The sequence below is a fragment of the Paralichthys olivaceus genome, chromosome 6 (genome assembly GCF_024713975.1).
Source record: "Paralichthys olivaceus isolate ysfri-2021 chromosome 6, ASM2471397v2, whole genome shotgun sequence".
Lineage (NCBI taxonomy): Eukaryota > Metazoa > Chordata > Actinopteri > Pleuronectiformes > Paralichthyidae > Paralichthys > Paralichthys olivaceus.
In genome coordinates this window covers 4,874,980-4,893,073 of record NC_091098.1, presented here as the reverse complement: position 1 = coordinate 4,893,073, position 18,094 = coordinate 4,874,980, and the positions used below count along the sequence as shown (strand labels likewise).

Here is an 18,094-nt window from a genome sequence, read left to right as displayed (position 1 = left end):
TAGCATAAGGGTTTTAACTTGAAAAACATACCTGCACTCCTGTAAACCATTGTAAAGGGCCTGGTTATAAAGCTTATGGAGTCGAGGGCCTTTGATTTGTTTATGTAAAGCTAGATTGAGTAATGCACTGACTCTGGACTTTGTCCAGGATGACGCAATCCTTCAAACGGAAAAAGAAGACATTTTTAGAATGCAAAGGTCATTCTTTGTCAATTTAGTGTATGACTATCCACCAGAGCTCAGAGCTCCACAGTGAACAGTCCATTCAGCACACAGCAGGTGCTAAATAGACTCAATGAGCACACTGCTTCATAGTGAAAAGAAAACTGTCAAAGTGCGTGAGGTGGCTATTTTATTGACATCTGTGGCTGGTTTTAGAAACCATGACTCACTGTGGACAGCTTTAATTAATGTTGACAGGATCTAAGGTTTATTGTGCAAGTGATCATTATATAGCTAATGCTGGATTGTCAATGATGCAACAGTTGGACAAAGATAATTCATAATTATGAAAAACTGGGTTTTTAATTTGGACCCACTGAATTGGGATTATGACACACACACACACACACACACGAAGAGAAGGTGAATTTAAGTTACAGAAAAGGGGGATGAAGTTGATAGGGTTCGAAAGAGGAAGAGGCCAAATAAATCTGTGTTCCATCCCGGTCAATATATCACTCGGCTTACATAATTGATGAATACAGAATGAGAAGCACAGATTAGTCGGTCTCTGTGTGATAAAGACTTTGGACACAGTCAGACCACGATCATCTCATAACTTCCTATAATTAAAGTAGCAGTGACTGGTTTAAGTGGGACTATCACAGAGCAAACTGGACCCATCTTGATCCAATTAAACTTTAAATTCAATTTACGATAGAATAACATAGGTCAGAACAATAAGAGCAGAATCATTATAGAAAGACATTATGTGTTTTATTACAAATGCCAGAAATGCCAAATGCCCCCATAAAATTGTCCATAAACAAAGGCTTTTAAGCTGGCCCTTAATTTATAAAAAAAAATTCTCCCCGTAGATACCTGGAGTAAAAGAGACATCATTATTTTCAAATAATTTAAATATGTCCAGTTATCAGCTGTTTTATTGTGACTCCTCAGACAGATATAACATTCCTGTACTTCTGGAGGGAATCATTTTGTTAACACAGGATCCTTCTCAAAAAAAAAAAAAACTATAATGACAATAATAAGAATAATAAGAAATGCACTTTACTACATAACGACTTGGTTTCTGTCCAACAGTATATGTTATATCCAACTTAATTCCATATCTGGTCTTAACATGAAGAAAATCTGGAACAAGTCATCTGGATCTGATCCTGTTTATTACTTATATACTGACCCAGAATCTTCCCTCCATTTGAATATGTTCTGTTTGTTTTATTTATTGTTTTGTTGAAGCTAAATCAATTCTATATCATTAATTCACTGATTACATTTGAGGAGAGGATGCTTTGTGTCTGTCAATTCCATGATGAACTGTTGTTCCCCAAAACTTCTCTTGATGATTATTTTCAGGTCAAATATTGAAACTGCAAATAGGCTTTTGTAACTCGACTGTTACATGATTGGAGTATTAGAAGCATGACAAATTAAATGATGTTTAGTCTTTTATTATGCTGTATGTCCATTCGAATTCAGAATTATAGCAAAAAGAAAAAAAAACAAAGAATAGAAAAGGAATCAACATGATGAACTTTAGTGTTGTTTGTTCGGTTTTATGAACTCATACATTGAATTTACGACTTCATCACTGACTAGATAACAATGATGAATGCAACGGTTTCGATCATTTTTAAGGTGGAATGAGTGAAGTGCAGATCATTGACAGTTTGATGGAGCTAAGCTGAAACCTTTTGCATGCGTGCGTGAATGTGTGTGTTAATGCTGACTGAGTGTGTTATCTGCTTTTCCCTCTGCACAGTGGTGTGGACTCAACAGACACAAATTGACTCATTAGAAGAACATTTACTTGTTCCTCTTTAAAGGAAGGGTTGTTCATTTGTTTCAGAAATCCCGTTTAAGTCTTCTTCACGTCCCGATAGCCATCAACAAAAAATACATTAATCTAAAAAAAAAAAGAGCCAATGTCTGTGGCCCTTGCAAGACTGTTTTTAACACAACCAATCACTGACTTATAACTGAAATAGTTTGCTGGTGCATCCCTCTATCACTAACCTGTCCGCCTGCCCGCGTTCTCACTGACCACCGTCTTAACAAGCCAGAGAGACACACACCACTGGAGCAGAGACGATAGTCAGAGGTTATCGAGTGAGTCACAGTTCTAGTAGTTGTCAGTCAGAGCGTGTTCATGTTTTTTGAGGACGTAGGTTTGGCGAGAGGGCCAAAGGGAGGGAGTGGGTTTTAATGGTTGTGTTTGTATGTGTAGCCTGCTCTTCACGGTTTGGGGATAAAGTGTACTAAAAAGAGCAACAACTTTTGGTGGCATTGTTTAATGGTGTGGCGGTGAATGTTCCTAGAAGGCTGAAGTAAATCTGTACATATCTTTTGTTTAAGTTATGCTAAACTTCTATGTGTACACCGCTGTCTACCAACAATCTGTTTGACAGAGGAGATTTTTGAGGGAACAGTAACCAGTGCTGGAAAGTGTTGGTGTTATTTTGGTATATGGGTTTCAGAGGCCGTGGCTAAAATAAATCTTATCCCTGAATGAACAAGTTAATTGTGTCTTTATTCTTGTTCTGTGTTGTTATTGAATGCCAGTGGTTATGCACCAGGTTGTCACCCATCCAGTTATAGAGATATTATTGGATAGGATATCAAGGCACAGCTGGGGGATGCCTCAAACTGGACACAGTGAAGTGGATGGGATGAGGCCATAGTTCTCTGCTGGAAAAAGTTCTCGTTAGCTTAGGGTCTGTGTAGAACGACAACAACATGACAGCTCTAAAAAAGTGAAGCTAAAGCATCTTGATGGCCCCCTGGTGGCTGGCTAAGGTATAGTTCCTAAACCCTACCTCCTCCATGTTAGATAATGGGACATGAACCTAAAAATCTAGATGCACACCAAATAAATTCCTTAAAAATAGTTTCTGTCATTTAAGTAGTTACATGCATATTGGAGATTAGATTAATTGGAGACTAAATTGACTGTATGTGTGAATGTGAGAGTGAATGGTTGTTTGTCCCTGTATGTTGGCCCTGTGATACACTGGCGATCGATCCAGGGTGTACCCCACCTCAACTCCCCCTGTCCCCCTGTGACCCTCAAAAGGATAAGCAGTATTTAGAATGAATGGATATTATGATAATGGTGGTGAAATATCTTGATTGACAGCTGAGACTTGCAATTGGTCGCATGTGTATCTGCTGTATTTGGCATCATTTGTGTACAGTGGGCACAGAGAGTCCACACTTCAAACCGAGGGCTATGAAATCCCCAATGCCTTGCAAATCACCGGCAAGATGGGAGAGAGACCCACACTTTACTCACTGCAAGCAACAGCATTGGTTTACGTAAGATCTCAACAATGTTATTACAATGGTAAATAACACTGTTTGTCGCGTCTATTTACATCGATGACCACTGATGACGTAATAGCTTCTTGAAGTGCTGTCCCAATTCATAGGGGAGGATTTCAACCACTTCCCCTCAAGAACAAGCGGTAGGGGTAGGGAGATGGGGTATATTAAGATTGGGACTAAGTATCTTGAGGTTTTCATAAGTGAGGGTAGGATGGAGTAGGAAATTGACAGGCAGATTGGAGCAGAATTATTACTGCAGCCGAACAATGTGGTGAGGAGGGAGCTGAGCTGGAAACCTCTTGATTAATCAATCTTTGATCAATCATTATTCTGACCCTCACAAAAGTTCCTGAGCTTTTAGAAGAGATTGAAAGAATTAGATCGCGGATACAAGCAGCTGAAATAAGTTATTATTCCGCAGGTTAGCTGGGCTAAACCTCAGAGAGAGGGTTTAAAATCAGACGATCACATAATCGAATTTAATGTAAACTTGGCCATGTCCTGTGTGATGTTCACACTTGCTCTGAGGCTCATGAGAAATGGCATTCTGTTTCCCTGAGAATGGCAAATATGTGAAATATTAAATAGATTTAAATTGATCTTGAACCTGAATGGCTGGACTGCTAAAGGCAAAACAAAATGAGTCATTAAAACACTCCTCTCTTCAAGTAAAATTTAATGTAGGATGTTGGGTTTGTTGGAAAATAGTGTGTGTGTGTGTGTGTGTGTGTGTGTGTGTGTGTGTGTGTGTGTGTGACATGTGGACATGTCTATTTATAGTTATGAAGGTCAATTTTGGTTCTATACTATCGTTGTGAGGACATTTGGACGTTGATATTTTGGTTTGTCCTTTTTGAGGGTTGAGATTTGTTTTTAGGGTTAGGGTTAGAATTAGGTTCGGGTTAGACATTAGTGGTGATGGTTAGGGTAAGGGGCAAGGAAATGCATTATGTCAATGAGTGTCCTCACAATAGAGATAGAGAGATGCGCATGTGTGTTTGTGTGTGTGTGTGTGTACTTACGGAGAACAAGAACTCCATGGCGAAGCGACTGAGCACGGTTTGGCTCCACTGTGACATTCAGCATGGTGGGATTTCCCCCAATGATGCAGACCCGGTTTTCTTGCTCTGCCTCGCGGAACATTCGCAGCAGCTGATTGGCTATGACCCCGTTCAGCACAGATATGGCCACCATGGGAACCAAAAAGGACAGAAAGGCATTCACCTGTTCAGGAAGGAAAGTCAGAGACGAGATGTTAAACTTGACACACAGATGATGGTCAAGTCAAGATATCGTCACCTAAGAATTTATTTTCCACTTGATGGTTGAATAGAAATTGGGCCCAAGATAAGTGTTTGGCTTTTCACAAAATGACATTAGTGTAATTCTCTATGGTGTCTACCCACATTAAAGTAGAGTAAAGGGTGGTGTTGGAATAAAAAGTCTCCAAAATATGAAATATTCTCCAACCAACAATCCAAAACCCAAAGATATTCAACATACTATATACGATTTAAAAAGGCAAATCCTCACCATTTAAAAGATACAACTGAAAAAGTGATGCAGAGGAAAAGATGATGAACACTAACACGTGATTTTCCCATGAGTTAACAAATTCTAATAATTTCAGATCGTAACAAGTGAGAGTCTTTTACAGAACAAGCGCTGTGTACTTTGTACCACATTTCTCAGAGCACAGTCATATTCAAGGAGAAAAGCTTCAAGGCCAGCATGGAGAGCTGGGATAGACACAGCATCCAAGACCTGTTCTCACATACTAACAAGCACATTAGTATTTTTTCTGACAGACCGGATAATATCTGACCTATTGTTTAACAGTTCAGATCCCCCAAAAAAATCATGCTGGCTCTGTTGTTCATTAAGCTACAACACCCTCTGTTTGATTCTACATAAATAAAACGAAACACTTTTATTATGTCATTGTTTCCACACCTTCCTCTGTCACTCCAGGTGTTTCAGTCAGAGGAAATGTATGCTATCATCTCAGAACAAAGGTAATTATATGCAAATACAAACCATTATTACTTCAAAGCAACCCTTGTGCAGAAGCATGTATAATACATTAGATCATGACAGTGTTAACACAGAAAGTGTGACATGAAAGCAGACATTCTCTGAAATAAAGAGGGATAATGTACAAAAAGGAGGAGAACATTGTGTGGGGAGAGAGGGCATGAAAGGTGGAGGGGAACTTTTGAATGAATCACAAACAAGCCAGAGAGAAAATAAGCAGTGCAGCAAAGCTAATTGAGTGGACCATTATTTGTATTAAAGTAGTCTTGCTAATATTTACATTCATTTGGCAGACACATAAAGCAATAGAGACACATATTGACATCCTGGTAATTTTTTTCTTTGTAATTCAAAACTTATACCAAGAGAGACTCAATGAAATTACATTTTATGAGTGCCAACTTTGATCAGCGTCAGAATAGAAAGTTATTTGCTCAAATAATTTCCCCCACACTCTGCTGCCTTGCTGCAATCGAATGGAAAACGAAAGTGAAGAAGTGAAGATAAATGAGAGAGAACAATGGAGTGAGATCCGAGAGGGAAAAAAAAGAAGAAAGAGAGAGGAGATGCTGCCAGACATCGGTTATGACGGATGACTTCTTACCACAGCTTCTGTGCAGCTGTGTGGAGCCTGTGTGAGATGCTGGTGAAGAGAGGAAACGTGCACGGACGTGTGAGGTGGTAATTTGTGTAGATGTTATGGCTGCAACAGCTTTAACATCGGGTTCTCCCTAGAGCTATCCGTCTGAACCTACTGCTGCAATACACACACACACACACACAGACACACACACGCAGGGCTGTTGTTTTTCTAAGGGATAATCATGGATGAAAAATGTTAATGGCTTTAATGAACAGGCTGGCTGACTTCTGAGGGTCCCCTGCCTTCTAGTCATTGATGACAGATTAAAGTTGAAAAGCACAGCAGTAGGAAAAGCAACAAGGCAAAGCCTGGTTTAATTGTGATACGAGACCCCCCCCCCCCCCGAAAAACATGAAAATCTGCCAAAAAACTGGCAAAGCTAATGTTGATAATTGGGATAGAAATTTGAGGAAATTGAAGATGATGGACTACACATTGAGAAAATTATAATTTTGAGGTTTGAAATGTATTAGTGTGAGGTTTTAATGAGTACAGAAGGTGTAAGATCACAGAAATAAAAGCAAGTATCTGTTCTAGGCCTTAACCCACTACAAGACTGCTGCCAGAGCTTCGGCTGTGTACAATATATAACTCTAATCAAGTAATGAGATTCTAATTTACCTCCTTATCACTGGAGATTTACAACTGGCTGTCCATAGCACTTGTCTTTTGCAATATGCTGCTTTTTTCATTTAGTTGAAAAAAATCCATCTTGTCATGTTTGTGGACACAAAGCTATCGAGGCGTAGGAGCTGAGCATCACACCACAGGCTGGGAACATAGGTGTTTACATGAACACATTGAGATTCGCTTCAGTTTAACGAAGGGAAGCATAAAGGAAATGGCTATTTTACCCATTTAAGTTGACAATCCAATAAAGAGCAGAAAAGTGAAGTGAAGGCAGGGTTTCTGAAATACATTTAGGCAGGTCTTGATTATGCTCATGTTTATTTAACGTTTCCATCGTGCTTTAAAAAGGGTCTTTCTTATGTGAACAAATTTTAAGACAAAAATAAATCTGACAACTGACAACTACAAATAAAAACCAACATAGGATCAAAGACTATGGATACCCACTGTCTCTGCCTGTAGTTGGCCAGAAACTGTAGCATTTCAAGGGTTATTATCTACTTGGCCAGTTTAACTTTAATCATCGGAAGATATAATCAGTTCTATTCCATCATATCTGTCATTCTGGAAAATGACTTAAACTCTTAAATTTAACTTGATGAAGCCTGCAGAAACCCTGGAAGGGGTTGGAATAATTTACGAAGCAAGTAGATACACTAAGTATCAAAGAGGCCCATGGGATTACAACCACTTTGTCTTTTTTTTTGCTGATGTTTATCTCGGAAGGAGGACATGGCTTAAAGATGATTTATTATATAAATGAGTGCAGGGCCATCTAATATGTTGTATGCATGATGTGAGGTGCACTGGGGAATCGGGCTGATTCTTAATTATTATCTTTTCCACCATGTTAAATAAAATAGGGTGGGGTAAGGGCATCATTATTTTCTACTGTTTGCCAATTTTAATACCAACCTTTTCTCTATAAGTCTATATAAATAAATATACCATACAGAAGCATAACTCACAGTATTTGTCTTGTATTTATTAACCACACCAGTGATGAGGCTTGAGGGATGACCATGTTGGTGGGTTGGTTATTCTAACACTGTGATCTAGAGTTAAGTATCTTGACAACTATTGGATGGATTGCCATTAAACTTTGTAAAAAAAAATTCACGATCCCCAGTGGATGAATCATCATTAATTTGACTTTTAATGTATGATCTAGTGCCATCATTTGGTGAATATGTCAGAAAATGACTTGTATTTGTTGATGAACAACCAGAGTTTTATTTTTTTTACAAGCCAAACAAACTGCTCAGAGGAGTGAATTTGATTCAGAGAACCCTCAATCCAAAACAGATTAATGTTGGCCGCTTGAGAAAGCATCAATGGACCAGCCATTTTCTTAATGCATGAGTTTCAGCTGACCGTGCAGTGCTGCTGGACTGCACTGCCTCCAGTCTGAGCTCTGGCTCATTTTGGACTTCCACAGACTGCTTTGTCTGCATCCAACTCATTCTCCTAAAAATTACTCAGGCTGGCGGATTATGCTGCCCAGTGCCAGTGTTGCAATTCAATAGCAGCTCATCTCTTTCCTACTAACAGACAGTATTGGTTTCCACATTATGCTCTCTTAACAGCCATAAACTAATTTAGTTGCCTTAATTTAATTATATCTTGAACAATACAATAGGATGGCTGGAGACATGTGGCTATCGTATTATACTTTTAAAAAAAAACAGTTTTTACATTTCCATAGTTTGAAGGTCACCAAGTTATACTTGTTTCCATAAAATGGTAAATGGTTTGTATTTATGAAGCGCTTTTCTAATCTTGGTAACCACTTAAAATGTTCACAGTACAGTTTTCCATTCACCCATTCACACACACATTGATACAGTGCATCTATTAGCAGCACTTTTTGTTCTATGAGGGGCAATTCAGGGTTCAGCATGCAGATGGGGAAGGCTGGGGATTGAGCTGTCAACCTTCTGGTTGGAGGATGACCGCTCTACCCCTCAGCCACAGCCGCCCCTAAACTCCCTAAACTGTTGATACATTGTTGACATACTTGTTTGAGTCATTCAATTTCACAGTAGTAAAGTAGTAAAATGGGAGGAATGTTTTGGACATCCCTGATCCCACAAGTTAAAGGTCCAGTGTGTAAGATTTAGGTGAAAGGGATCTATTGGCAGATATTTAATGTAGAATAATCCTCATGATGTTTTCACTCTTTCATTTCATCTTAATTGGATGAATTGTAGTTTTCTTTACCCCAGAAAAGGCCCTTTATATTTAAATACTTTATATTTACATGGAGGGGGTCCTCTCTACAGAGGCTGCCATGTTTTTTACATTAGTCCAGACTGGACAAACTAATGACAACTTATGACAAATGAAGTTACCACAGGTTCATTTTCATGGTAGGAAGGGGAGGGTGAGGTGAGGGGTGTTCAGCTGCAACATGACACTTCAACACTAGATATCACAAAACTACACACTGAACCTTTACCACTGAATCTTTAAAGTCCGTCTATGTTCATATGTAATCCATAGAAAAGCTCCAGCCCTGAGTCATGTAACATTGTCTATAGAGAAAATGAATGTGATTGGCCTGATGAGGCTACCAAAGAGCCAGTCTTTGATCTTCCCACTTAAGTTCTCTCCCGCTGCCGTGAAGGTACAAATAAGAGCAACACCACAAATGTCTGATGCTTGGGTGTGTGTGCAGCATGTGATGGCTGCTTCACTGATCTGTTGTGAGCGTCACACAGAGAGCGTGCTATGCAGGGTTTCTGGTATAAGTACCAAAAATTAGTAGCCTATTCATTTAAATGGAAGGACTCGTGAAGCCAAGTCAACAGAGTTGCTGGAGTGATTTTACTTTTACTTTAATTTGCAAATATGTCATGTTATATTTGTAACATATCCAACAGATATATACATTGAAACTGTTGTTTTTTTATCATTTTCACTACTTTGGTGTGAGCTAAATGCAGTGCATGGAGAAAGTAGAGACCCCTCCCCTCATAATTAGTCAAGAGGAGCTGAAAAAGTACGGCCACCTCCTTTTTTTTGCAATTAAAAAGACAACCTTCCCACAACCTCCTGCTTGCTTCCAAAACAACACCTACGCCCAAGCTCATGTATGAGTTGTGTGAAATATGATCTTCACCGGTTCTGGCACGTATAACAGATGACTGTAATTATTAATTAATCATCCACACCCTCATGGTCACTACCAGTAATAACAGTGTCACTGACAGCATCATTAATGTTGTCAGATTCCTTCCTTCCTGTTTTTTTTATGAATTAGTGTATTTCCAATTTACAACCCATGTTTACACTAACAAGCAAAAAAAATCTACTGCTGTGTCCTTTCTATGGCTGCATTGAATTGACAGATGTTACACCATCTCTTACTCTCACTACGTTTACATGGACACTTATTATTCGACAACTGACCTCAAATGACTCAGAATAAGATATAAATTTGATTATGGCCTTCACATGAGTAGGTAATTCCATTTATATTCCTGTTTACATGTTACAAAGCCTTTTTGGTTATGACACAATAAATGACACATTAAGTCGACTTTTACATTAAGTCCAAAGTTATTCTGCCAGTTTTAAAATAACCTGAACAAGTTAAATGTAGCCTACAAATCTAGCATACACCTAATCTAATTTTGCAAAAGCCAAAACTGCTTTTTATTTTTCAGCTTGTTTACATGTGTCATCAATCAATTTAACTGTTGTATGTTGATGTTGCAAAATGCTGTGAAATCTGAATATAGATGTTATAATGCAATTAAAATGTAAACATGTCTATATAACGCATCTAAAGTCAGAATAATACACGTCTCAATTAGATTATTGCTTATTGTGAGTCTGAACTTATTCAGGTTAAGGTAATCAGAAACTGATGTTTACATAGGAGTGTCTTATCTAGACTGTTGTCTGAATCAGGTTAAAATTGGAAAATTGGTGTCCATGTAAACATAGTCACTGACCCTGACCTGTTTTAATAGCGATATAATACTGGAGGCTCATATGATGAGCAATTAATAGGGAGACTAACAGAGACTTTCTCAAATTCTGCCTGTACACAACAGCATCCAGTTAAAAGGTATGTATGGCCGTAATGTTCAGACATTTTGTAGACATGTTTGCAGGAAGCTTTTTCCCTGCAAGGTCATTTTTGGCAAACATACGGTGGTCTGACTTATCTAGTACAGCTGGAAGCTCTCAGCAGACAAGTATGGGAGAAGGTCATAGAAAAGAACTAAAATCTAAAAACTATTTTTCAAAAAATACTTAATTTGGTTGCCCCTGTACGAAAGTCAATTATGGGGCATTAAGTGTAGACTAACAAGGAAATGCAATGTGAACAGTTTCTGAATGCATGAGTTTTATTTTTATCAAAATCAAACATTCGGCTGGCAAGAACCAATTCAGTCCTTACACCAAAAGAGATGCATTTATTGAGGTGAATACACAAGTGGATCTGACACTACATGAAGTTACAAAGTCACATGTGTACAAATACTGTTGTTGATGACCAAAACTTTAATTTCCTTTATGGAGGAATTTTATTGTGTTTATTGCCTTTGGAAAGGTCACTGACAGACTTTGTTTTCAACAGTCAAGATGACTGAAGGAGTTGTTATGTTGATTGTTCAGAGGAGGTGTCTCGGATTTGCTTACAGTAATCTCACTTCTGATGTTCCTGCATGTCTTGTCAAACCCTGACTTCTTTTCCGTCTGAGTTTGTTATATCTGGTGACAAACCAGGTTCACAGTGTATACCCACTACCATGCCTCTCATGCACATCATTCATTAGTGTACTGCAAGCCATGTCTTTCCTTGGACAATGAAAGCATCACCTGGCCTTGGTTATTTAGGATAAGAATTTCAAAATAAGCCAATCATAGGCAGAGTAGTGTGAGTCTGTGTTTGCCTTTATGGGAAACATATCACCTGGTCTTTAACTGACCTCCTGGTTGATTGAACTCAAAAAAACACAATTAAATTTAATGGAATTCAAACATAAACAACCTAAAACAAAATTTCATCAGAAACGAGCATTGTGCCGCTACCTCTAGTGCTGCTAGCCAGCAGCTCAGGTAGTGACAGTAGTTCATCGCCCCGCACAAGTTTGTAATATTTCTCAAACTGTATTATTTATACAGAAATATTTGCAAACTGCCCCATGACAAATGTTAATTTAAATAGATGGCAACAGTTCTTGAAAAGCTGCTTTTCCAAGTGACAGTTTACTAAAGAAACACAATATGTGTACTCATAGTAGACACCATAAAGTCTGTGGGCAAGTATCATCAGAGAAAAAATGACAATGTACAAACATACTGGCCCATTTTAAGGTGAGCAAAATATGCAACAGCAGTCTTACATGACACTATTTATAATGATGATTATTCCTTGCTGGACAGATTCTTTGATGGACAGGCTGCTTAGAAAAAGAAAAGAAAAGAAAGAAAGAAAATAGGATACCCACTTCTCCAGGAACCACTACAGCACTGCTCATTGGTGCATCCCCTTTGCTAGAGTTTGAGAAATGTGGATCTGTCGATGGGGCTCTGACATGACAGATGTTTTGTCCCAGCTGATGTTTGAAAAGACGCCTGCTGTGCATGCAATGAATGGAGTTATTAACTAGACGATGTAAAGCCACAGTAGTAATGAACGTGAAAAACACTTTGCTGCAGTTCCTTCATCTGTAGTTTGTCACAATTAAATTAAGAGACATCTAGAATCCAGCACATATGCTACTTTTCCACATTAGGTGGACCCAGCCTGTTTGCTAAATTACCATATGCGTCTCCCTAGTATTTGCTTTGCTGTTGTGTCGAGTCAATTATGTATTTCAAGTTCAACACAGTGAGGCTGCCCTGTTGTATTTTCACCAGCTCTAAGACAGTTCACACGGTTAAACCTCCCTGGCTCCATCATGCAGCTCACAGTTGTGAACTTCTTTTATATTGATGCTGTGTGCTATCATTAACTTGTCACCTAGCAACCTCTTTCAAAATCATTTGCATTGTTTACCTGCCCTCTTGATTTCATTTGCATTACAGAGACAGGCCACGCAGAGGTTTCAGCTGCCTTTCAGAAAGGCCAGAGTGAATGATCAGTTTTAACATCTGTCCTGACTGATATTAATTGTACCTTCAAATACAAAATATGTCTATATTTAATTTGGACAATGTTTTTATGTTAGATAAATGAATATGTAAAAACCCTGTTGCACCAGGAAGCACAGCATCCACATGCACACTGAACACTTGCAGAACCAGTTGGCAAAGCACTGCAGCTGTTCCTGTTAACCAGGAACATGTTGGCACTTATTTAGTAAGCAGATTCCACTGGCTATCCATGTAGGTCCTGTTGTCTGGAATCAGGTTGGCATCACTTGCTGACAGTGGAGGGGGAAAAAAAAAACCTTTTAACAGGGAGGAACTTCTAATAAAACCAGACTCAGAGTGGGCAACCATCTGAGGGATAAGACTGCTGAGGGGGTGTTTGGGACCTGCTGCTCATAACACACAAGGGCATGGCTGTCAAAATCACATGTAGAGCCACTATCATTAACTGCCTTGTGGTAAACATGCTTACCTGAAAAACCTATGAAAGCAGGTGATCAGAAAAAGAAACAAATGCTGCTGGTTTAAGTAGAAGAACATCATAATGAAATGGATTCAAATAATAATAATAACTTTTACATAAATAAACCCTCAGAACTCACACATGATCTGATGTATGTGCTGGCAGCTGCTGCATTGTTATACAGATAATGAAAGGCTTGATTCAGTTTGAATAATTAATGATGCACACTAGGACACAGCATACGGGCTGACACAGCTCTTCTGATGAGATGTCGCTTAATGATGCAGCACCAGGCTAAACAATTACAGCAGATGAGAGCAAACAAACTCTAAATGTTTGCAACCATTTCTAGCCTTCATGCCCTACAGATTTTTCAATTACCAAACTTCTTTCTCGCCTTGCTTCTACGGGTACTTTTCCTATCTTTATTCAAGAGGGTGGTCTTTCACTTTGAGAGCAGAACGTACTGATTTCACGTCTAGACTTTGTACTGCTGTAATTAAAACCTCAAACCCTGCACTTGCACTCATATATACTCTGCTAATGTTTAAATTACACTTAAGCTATTCTCCTCACGCTCATTCTGTGCATGTGTGAAATGTCTGTGTCTATCTTTTTTTTAATGTTGCTAGCGGCAGCGTTCCCATTAAGTAGGAAAAAAATGAGATCCTTGATTTTGCCGCTCCATGTTTACAAGCAATCTGCTGGACTCCTGCTCGATTAGGGTGCTGTCACCTGACAGCACGCTGGTGTGATAATAAAGACGTGGGTGCATTATCCCGGTTAAAGCAGCCAGCCATATGCAACTCTCAAAGACATTAGGCTAACACACCCACAATGAGGGCAGGATAATTTCACTTGTCACCCTCCTGACATTCTATTGATTGTGGACTTTTGTTGAGAGCAGATGTTTAACATACAAACAGTGTGAGTGGGAAGGGATGAGCTGAAGCTGGAGAGCAGGAAATCTAAGCACAAGCAGGGTATATTTGAGTGAGTGCACCATAATCAGAAGCTTAAAGGGAGAGTTCACCCAAAAATTGAAGTCATTATTTACTCACGACTATGCCGAAGGAGAGCTGGGTGAAGTGTTTGAGTCCACAAAACATTTATAGAGTCTTAGAGGTAAACAGCGTTGCAGCCAAATCCAAAACAATCGAAGTAAATGGTGACCACTTCTTCAAACATAATAACACAACAGAAAAAAACCCACCATAAAATGCCTCCTGCAGCAGTAACTGCAGCTATGGCCAGTTCTCGTGATACATACATAAAAACATGGTGTAAATGACGGCATTTCGAGTCGAATTTGAATGTCGGGACTTGCAGACACTTGGATGACACTACAGCATTTTATGTTTTTTCTCTCCATTGGCATAGTGGTGAGTATACAATGAGTGAATTTTCATTTTGTTGGTTGAACTATCCTTTTAATTGAAGATGACAAGAAGGGACAATATTAATAACTATTAGGCGAGAGGGTGTAATTTTTTTTGCTGAGGAGAGTATCTAAGTTCTGGGAAAGGAATTATTAGCCATCATATATGCAACAAAGACAGAGACAAACTGATGAGATGGAAGCCATGTGTACTGAAACTGATAAAAGCAGTAAGAGACCAAAGCTCTGTCTTGCCTACATATGGTGTGTTGTGATCACTGTGCTTCACACCTTCTTTAGCTGTTGCCCCTGCACAGCTCAGCTTTCACCTTCGATCAGTTGGATAACTCTCAAAGGAGACGGTGGCGGTTGTGGTCGCTGTTAACAGACTTGTTTTCAGGCCTGTGAGCTGTCGTCGTGAATAAGGCTGTGTTTATATTCATCTAACACATAGAATTTGTCTTGAATGGTCTGTGAATACTTGGCGAGCTACGAGGTCAGCTTGACTCTTCCAGCACAAGTTACTTAGCTCAAATACCCAACACTAATAGAAGTCTAGACATTAAATATTAATATAATGATGGTGAAGTTAAATACATATGGATAGGAACATAGTGTCAGTATATGTTATTGGTCATTGAAATCTGAATTATGTATGCAGACAATCACAGGATAACTGTGCTTGAAAAAGAATTAGATATTGTCAAAGGGGAAGCAAAAACACAAGTAAGTAGCTTTTCTAATACAGCAGTCGTGTGTCAAGAAAAAAAAAAAAGCAAGTGAAGCAGTGTCTGACCTTTTAAAGCTAAAATTAGGCTTCAATTAGACAATGTAGTAGTGGAATGTGAAATCTCTCCTTACATCTGATCTCAGAGCAGCTTTCCTTCCCATAAAGTATCTGATGTTGCTCGTGTGCATTCATTTTGTGTAGTAACGACTCACTTGTGGTGTTTTCTCTGGAAGGTAGCTTGACTTGCAGCTGTTCCATCTGTGGGTGTAACTGAGTGATAAATTGTGGGGCTTATCAATCTGAGGGGAGAGCAGCTTGCTTTGGAATTTGGCACATTGACGATCAAACTTGGGATCTCTGATCGGGGACTGACTCTAGCTAGCTGCAGATAAGTTTTCTTGTCTAACAACCTCCATCGTCTGAGATTGGATATCTTGCTCGCGGTGTTAGACAGTGTGTAAACTGTTCTTGCCCTTCCTCAGTGTTAAGAGGCAGCAGCAACATAAAAGCAAGCAAGTGGTTATGATTTATCATCTCTGCGTAAGAACTGCAGGATGTTTAAAACAGTATTGTATACTGTATAGACGAGTGGTGTGCATGAGGACTGGGCAGCAGAAAGAGAGTTGGTGTGACGGGGAGGCTGGTGAGTTATAGAAGTTTTCAGTGTCGCTGTGAACTAGCCGTGAAATGCAGGTTATTTGCCAGTAAATAAAAGCTGCGTCTCCCAAAGATCCAAGAGCGGTCCTTGTTCTCTCACTGCTCTCATGGGCCCTGGCTGCAGAACTTAAACTGAGGTCCACTGTCAACAACTGCTGTTGAGTGTGACAACAGGATGAAAAGTTACAGTATGATTCACTCATTTACTCCTAACTGTTGCCATTCAACCCACACGATGAAAGGATTCTGCAGCACTTTCACACACTGGTCGGCCTCACTTCTGTCAGTAACTGCTTTCTGTTCTCAGAGGCTCTGCTCCACCTTAATAATTATAAAATAATCTGGTTTGGCTTGACTCCATTCTTAATTACATCAACCTGGTGTTTCATTTTTATTACATTTACAAAACCCACTTATGAGCCTATTGTCCTATTAGCAACCAAGTTACAATAACAAGTCTCCTCAATACCTCATTGGCCCTGTAAACTTTCATTGCCCTCTTCGATAACTATTAAGCAAACAACATAGTCCATCTAGTCCAGAGACTGAGTCCAGTCTGATTCCTTAGTTACAGCATCCATATCTGACACAATGCTCAACTATATAAATAATAACAATGATTATGATTCACTACTATTATTATTATTATTATTACTAACACTGCTATTAACTGGTGCTGCTATCATCAATAGCATTACTATTGTTATTTTCATCATGAAAACCAGTCTGATAGAACACAACTGTTTCTGGTCTCTCTCTTTTCTCTCCACAGTTGCTCCTTGTTGGATCTGTTGGGTTTCTCTATCATTGTTAAGGTCTCAAGCTTACAATGTAAAGAGCCTTGAAAATGATCTTAGTTGTTATTTGGCACTATGCAAATAAAATTGAATTGAAGACATCAAGTGTTCCAGCAGAGCTTCTACTTTTCTTTTAAATAGAAGAAGCAATTTAGTGTATGTAGTATTTTGATGTTGTAAACATTTTGAACAGATCACGCAAATAACAAAAACTCTTCAGTATGTTGTCAATCTCTAGTTTGAGGTTATTGCTGAAACAAATGTGTTGTCAGCTCAATGCTGTCCATCTTTATTTTATATTCACAAGCTTTACCTGCCATCGGTAAACAATGGATTACACATGGAAAAATTGCATGGCAGAAAGTTCAGTCCAAAATTATAATTCAGTTTTTCCACCTCTGTCATTTTCAATTACCCAATCTTCTTCATTATTGATGAAACCTCATGCTGTACAGCATTTAGTCTGTAACCTCACATTCTGGCAATCTGTCACATGTGCTGTGCCTTCCTTTGAAATGCTTTGCTTACATTGACAGCCAGCGGCCAGAGGCATTATGTTTTCAGGTTGTCTGTCCATCCGTCCCATTCTGGAGAATGTGATATCTTATGAATGAACTTCCTTTGCAGTTTCTATTTGAACTGTCTGAATAATAGTTAGGGTGCACAGGTACAGCTGACTTCAATATGTTTTCTGGAAGCTGGTGAAAGGAGAACTCAGGCAGCAGCTGAAACATTTTGATGTGGACTTGATGCATCAAGGAGACCAGAAAGTGGAACAATATACAAACACTAACAGAGTAACATGAGCAATTGTCAGCTCCAAGTCTGAAGGTGTCTCCCACAGCATCCACATATATCTTCCTCTACTTGCGTCACCCATTCTAACAGCACATCCATGAATGGCTAGAATTGTTGTCTCTCTCTATGTTACATTTAAGTGTTCACATCCTATTGGATAGTTAAGTCTAAATATGCATTCCTAAATCACATTGTGTCCTTATATCTTGTCACTGGTGAAATACACAAAAAGAGTTGAAGTTGGTGAGACTAGAAGTTTGTGTCTCTGTGGAACTATTCCCGTAATGGTGTACAGATATAATATACACTATATACTTATAGTGGCATATACAGTAATGTGGGA

The 18,094-nt window shown here is 39.0% G+C and overlaps 1 protein-coding gene across 1 annotated transcript in view; it reads right to left on the bottom strand.

Moving 5' to 3' along the window:
* ntsr1 (neurotensin receptor 1 (high affinity)) overlaps positions 1-18,094 on the bottom strand; it is a 49,674-nt gene that overhangs the window by 20,491 nt on the left and 11,089 nt on the right. Inside the window, exon 2 of the mRNA XM_020089022.2 lies at positions 4,533-4,734. Coding sequence (XP_019944581.1) covers positions 4,533-4,734 — 202 coding nt within the window. The remainder of the gene's footprint in view (positions 1-4,532; positions 4,735-18,094) is intronic.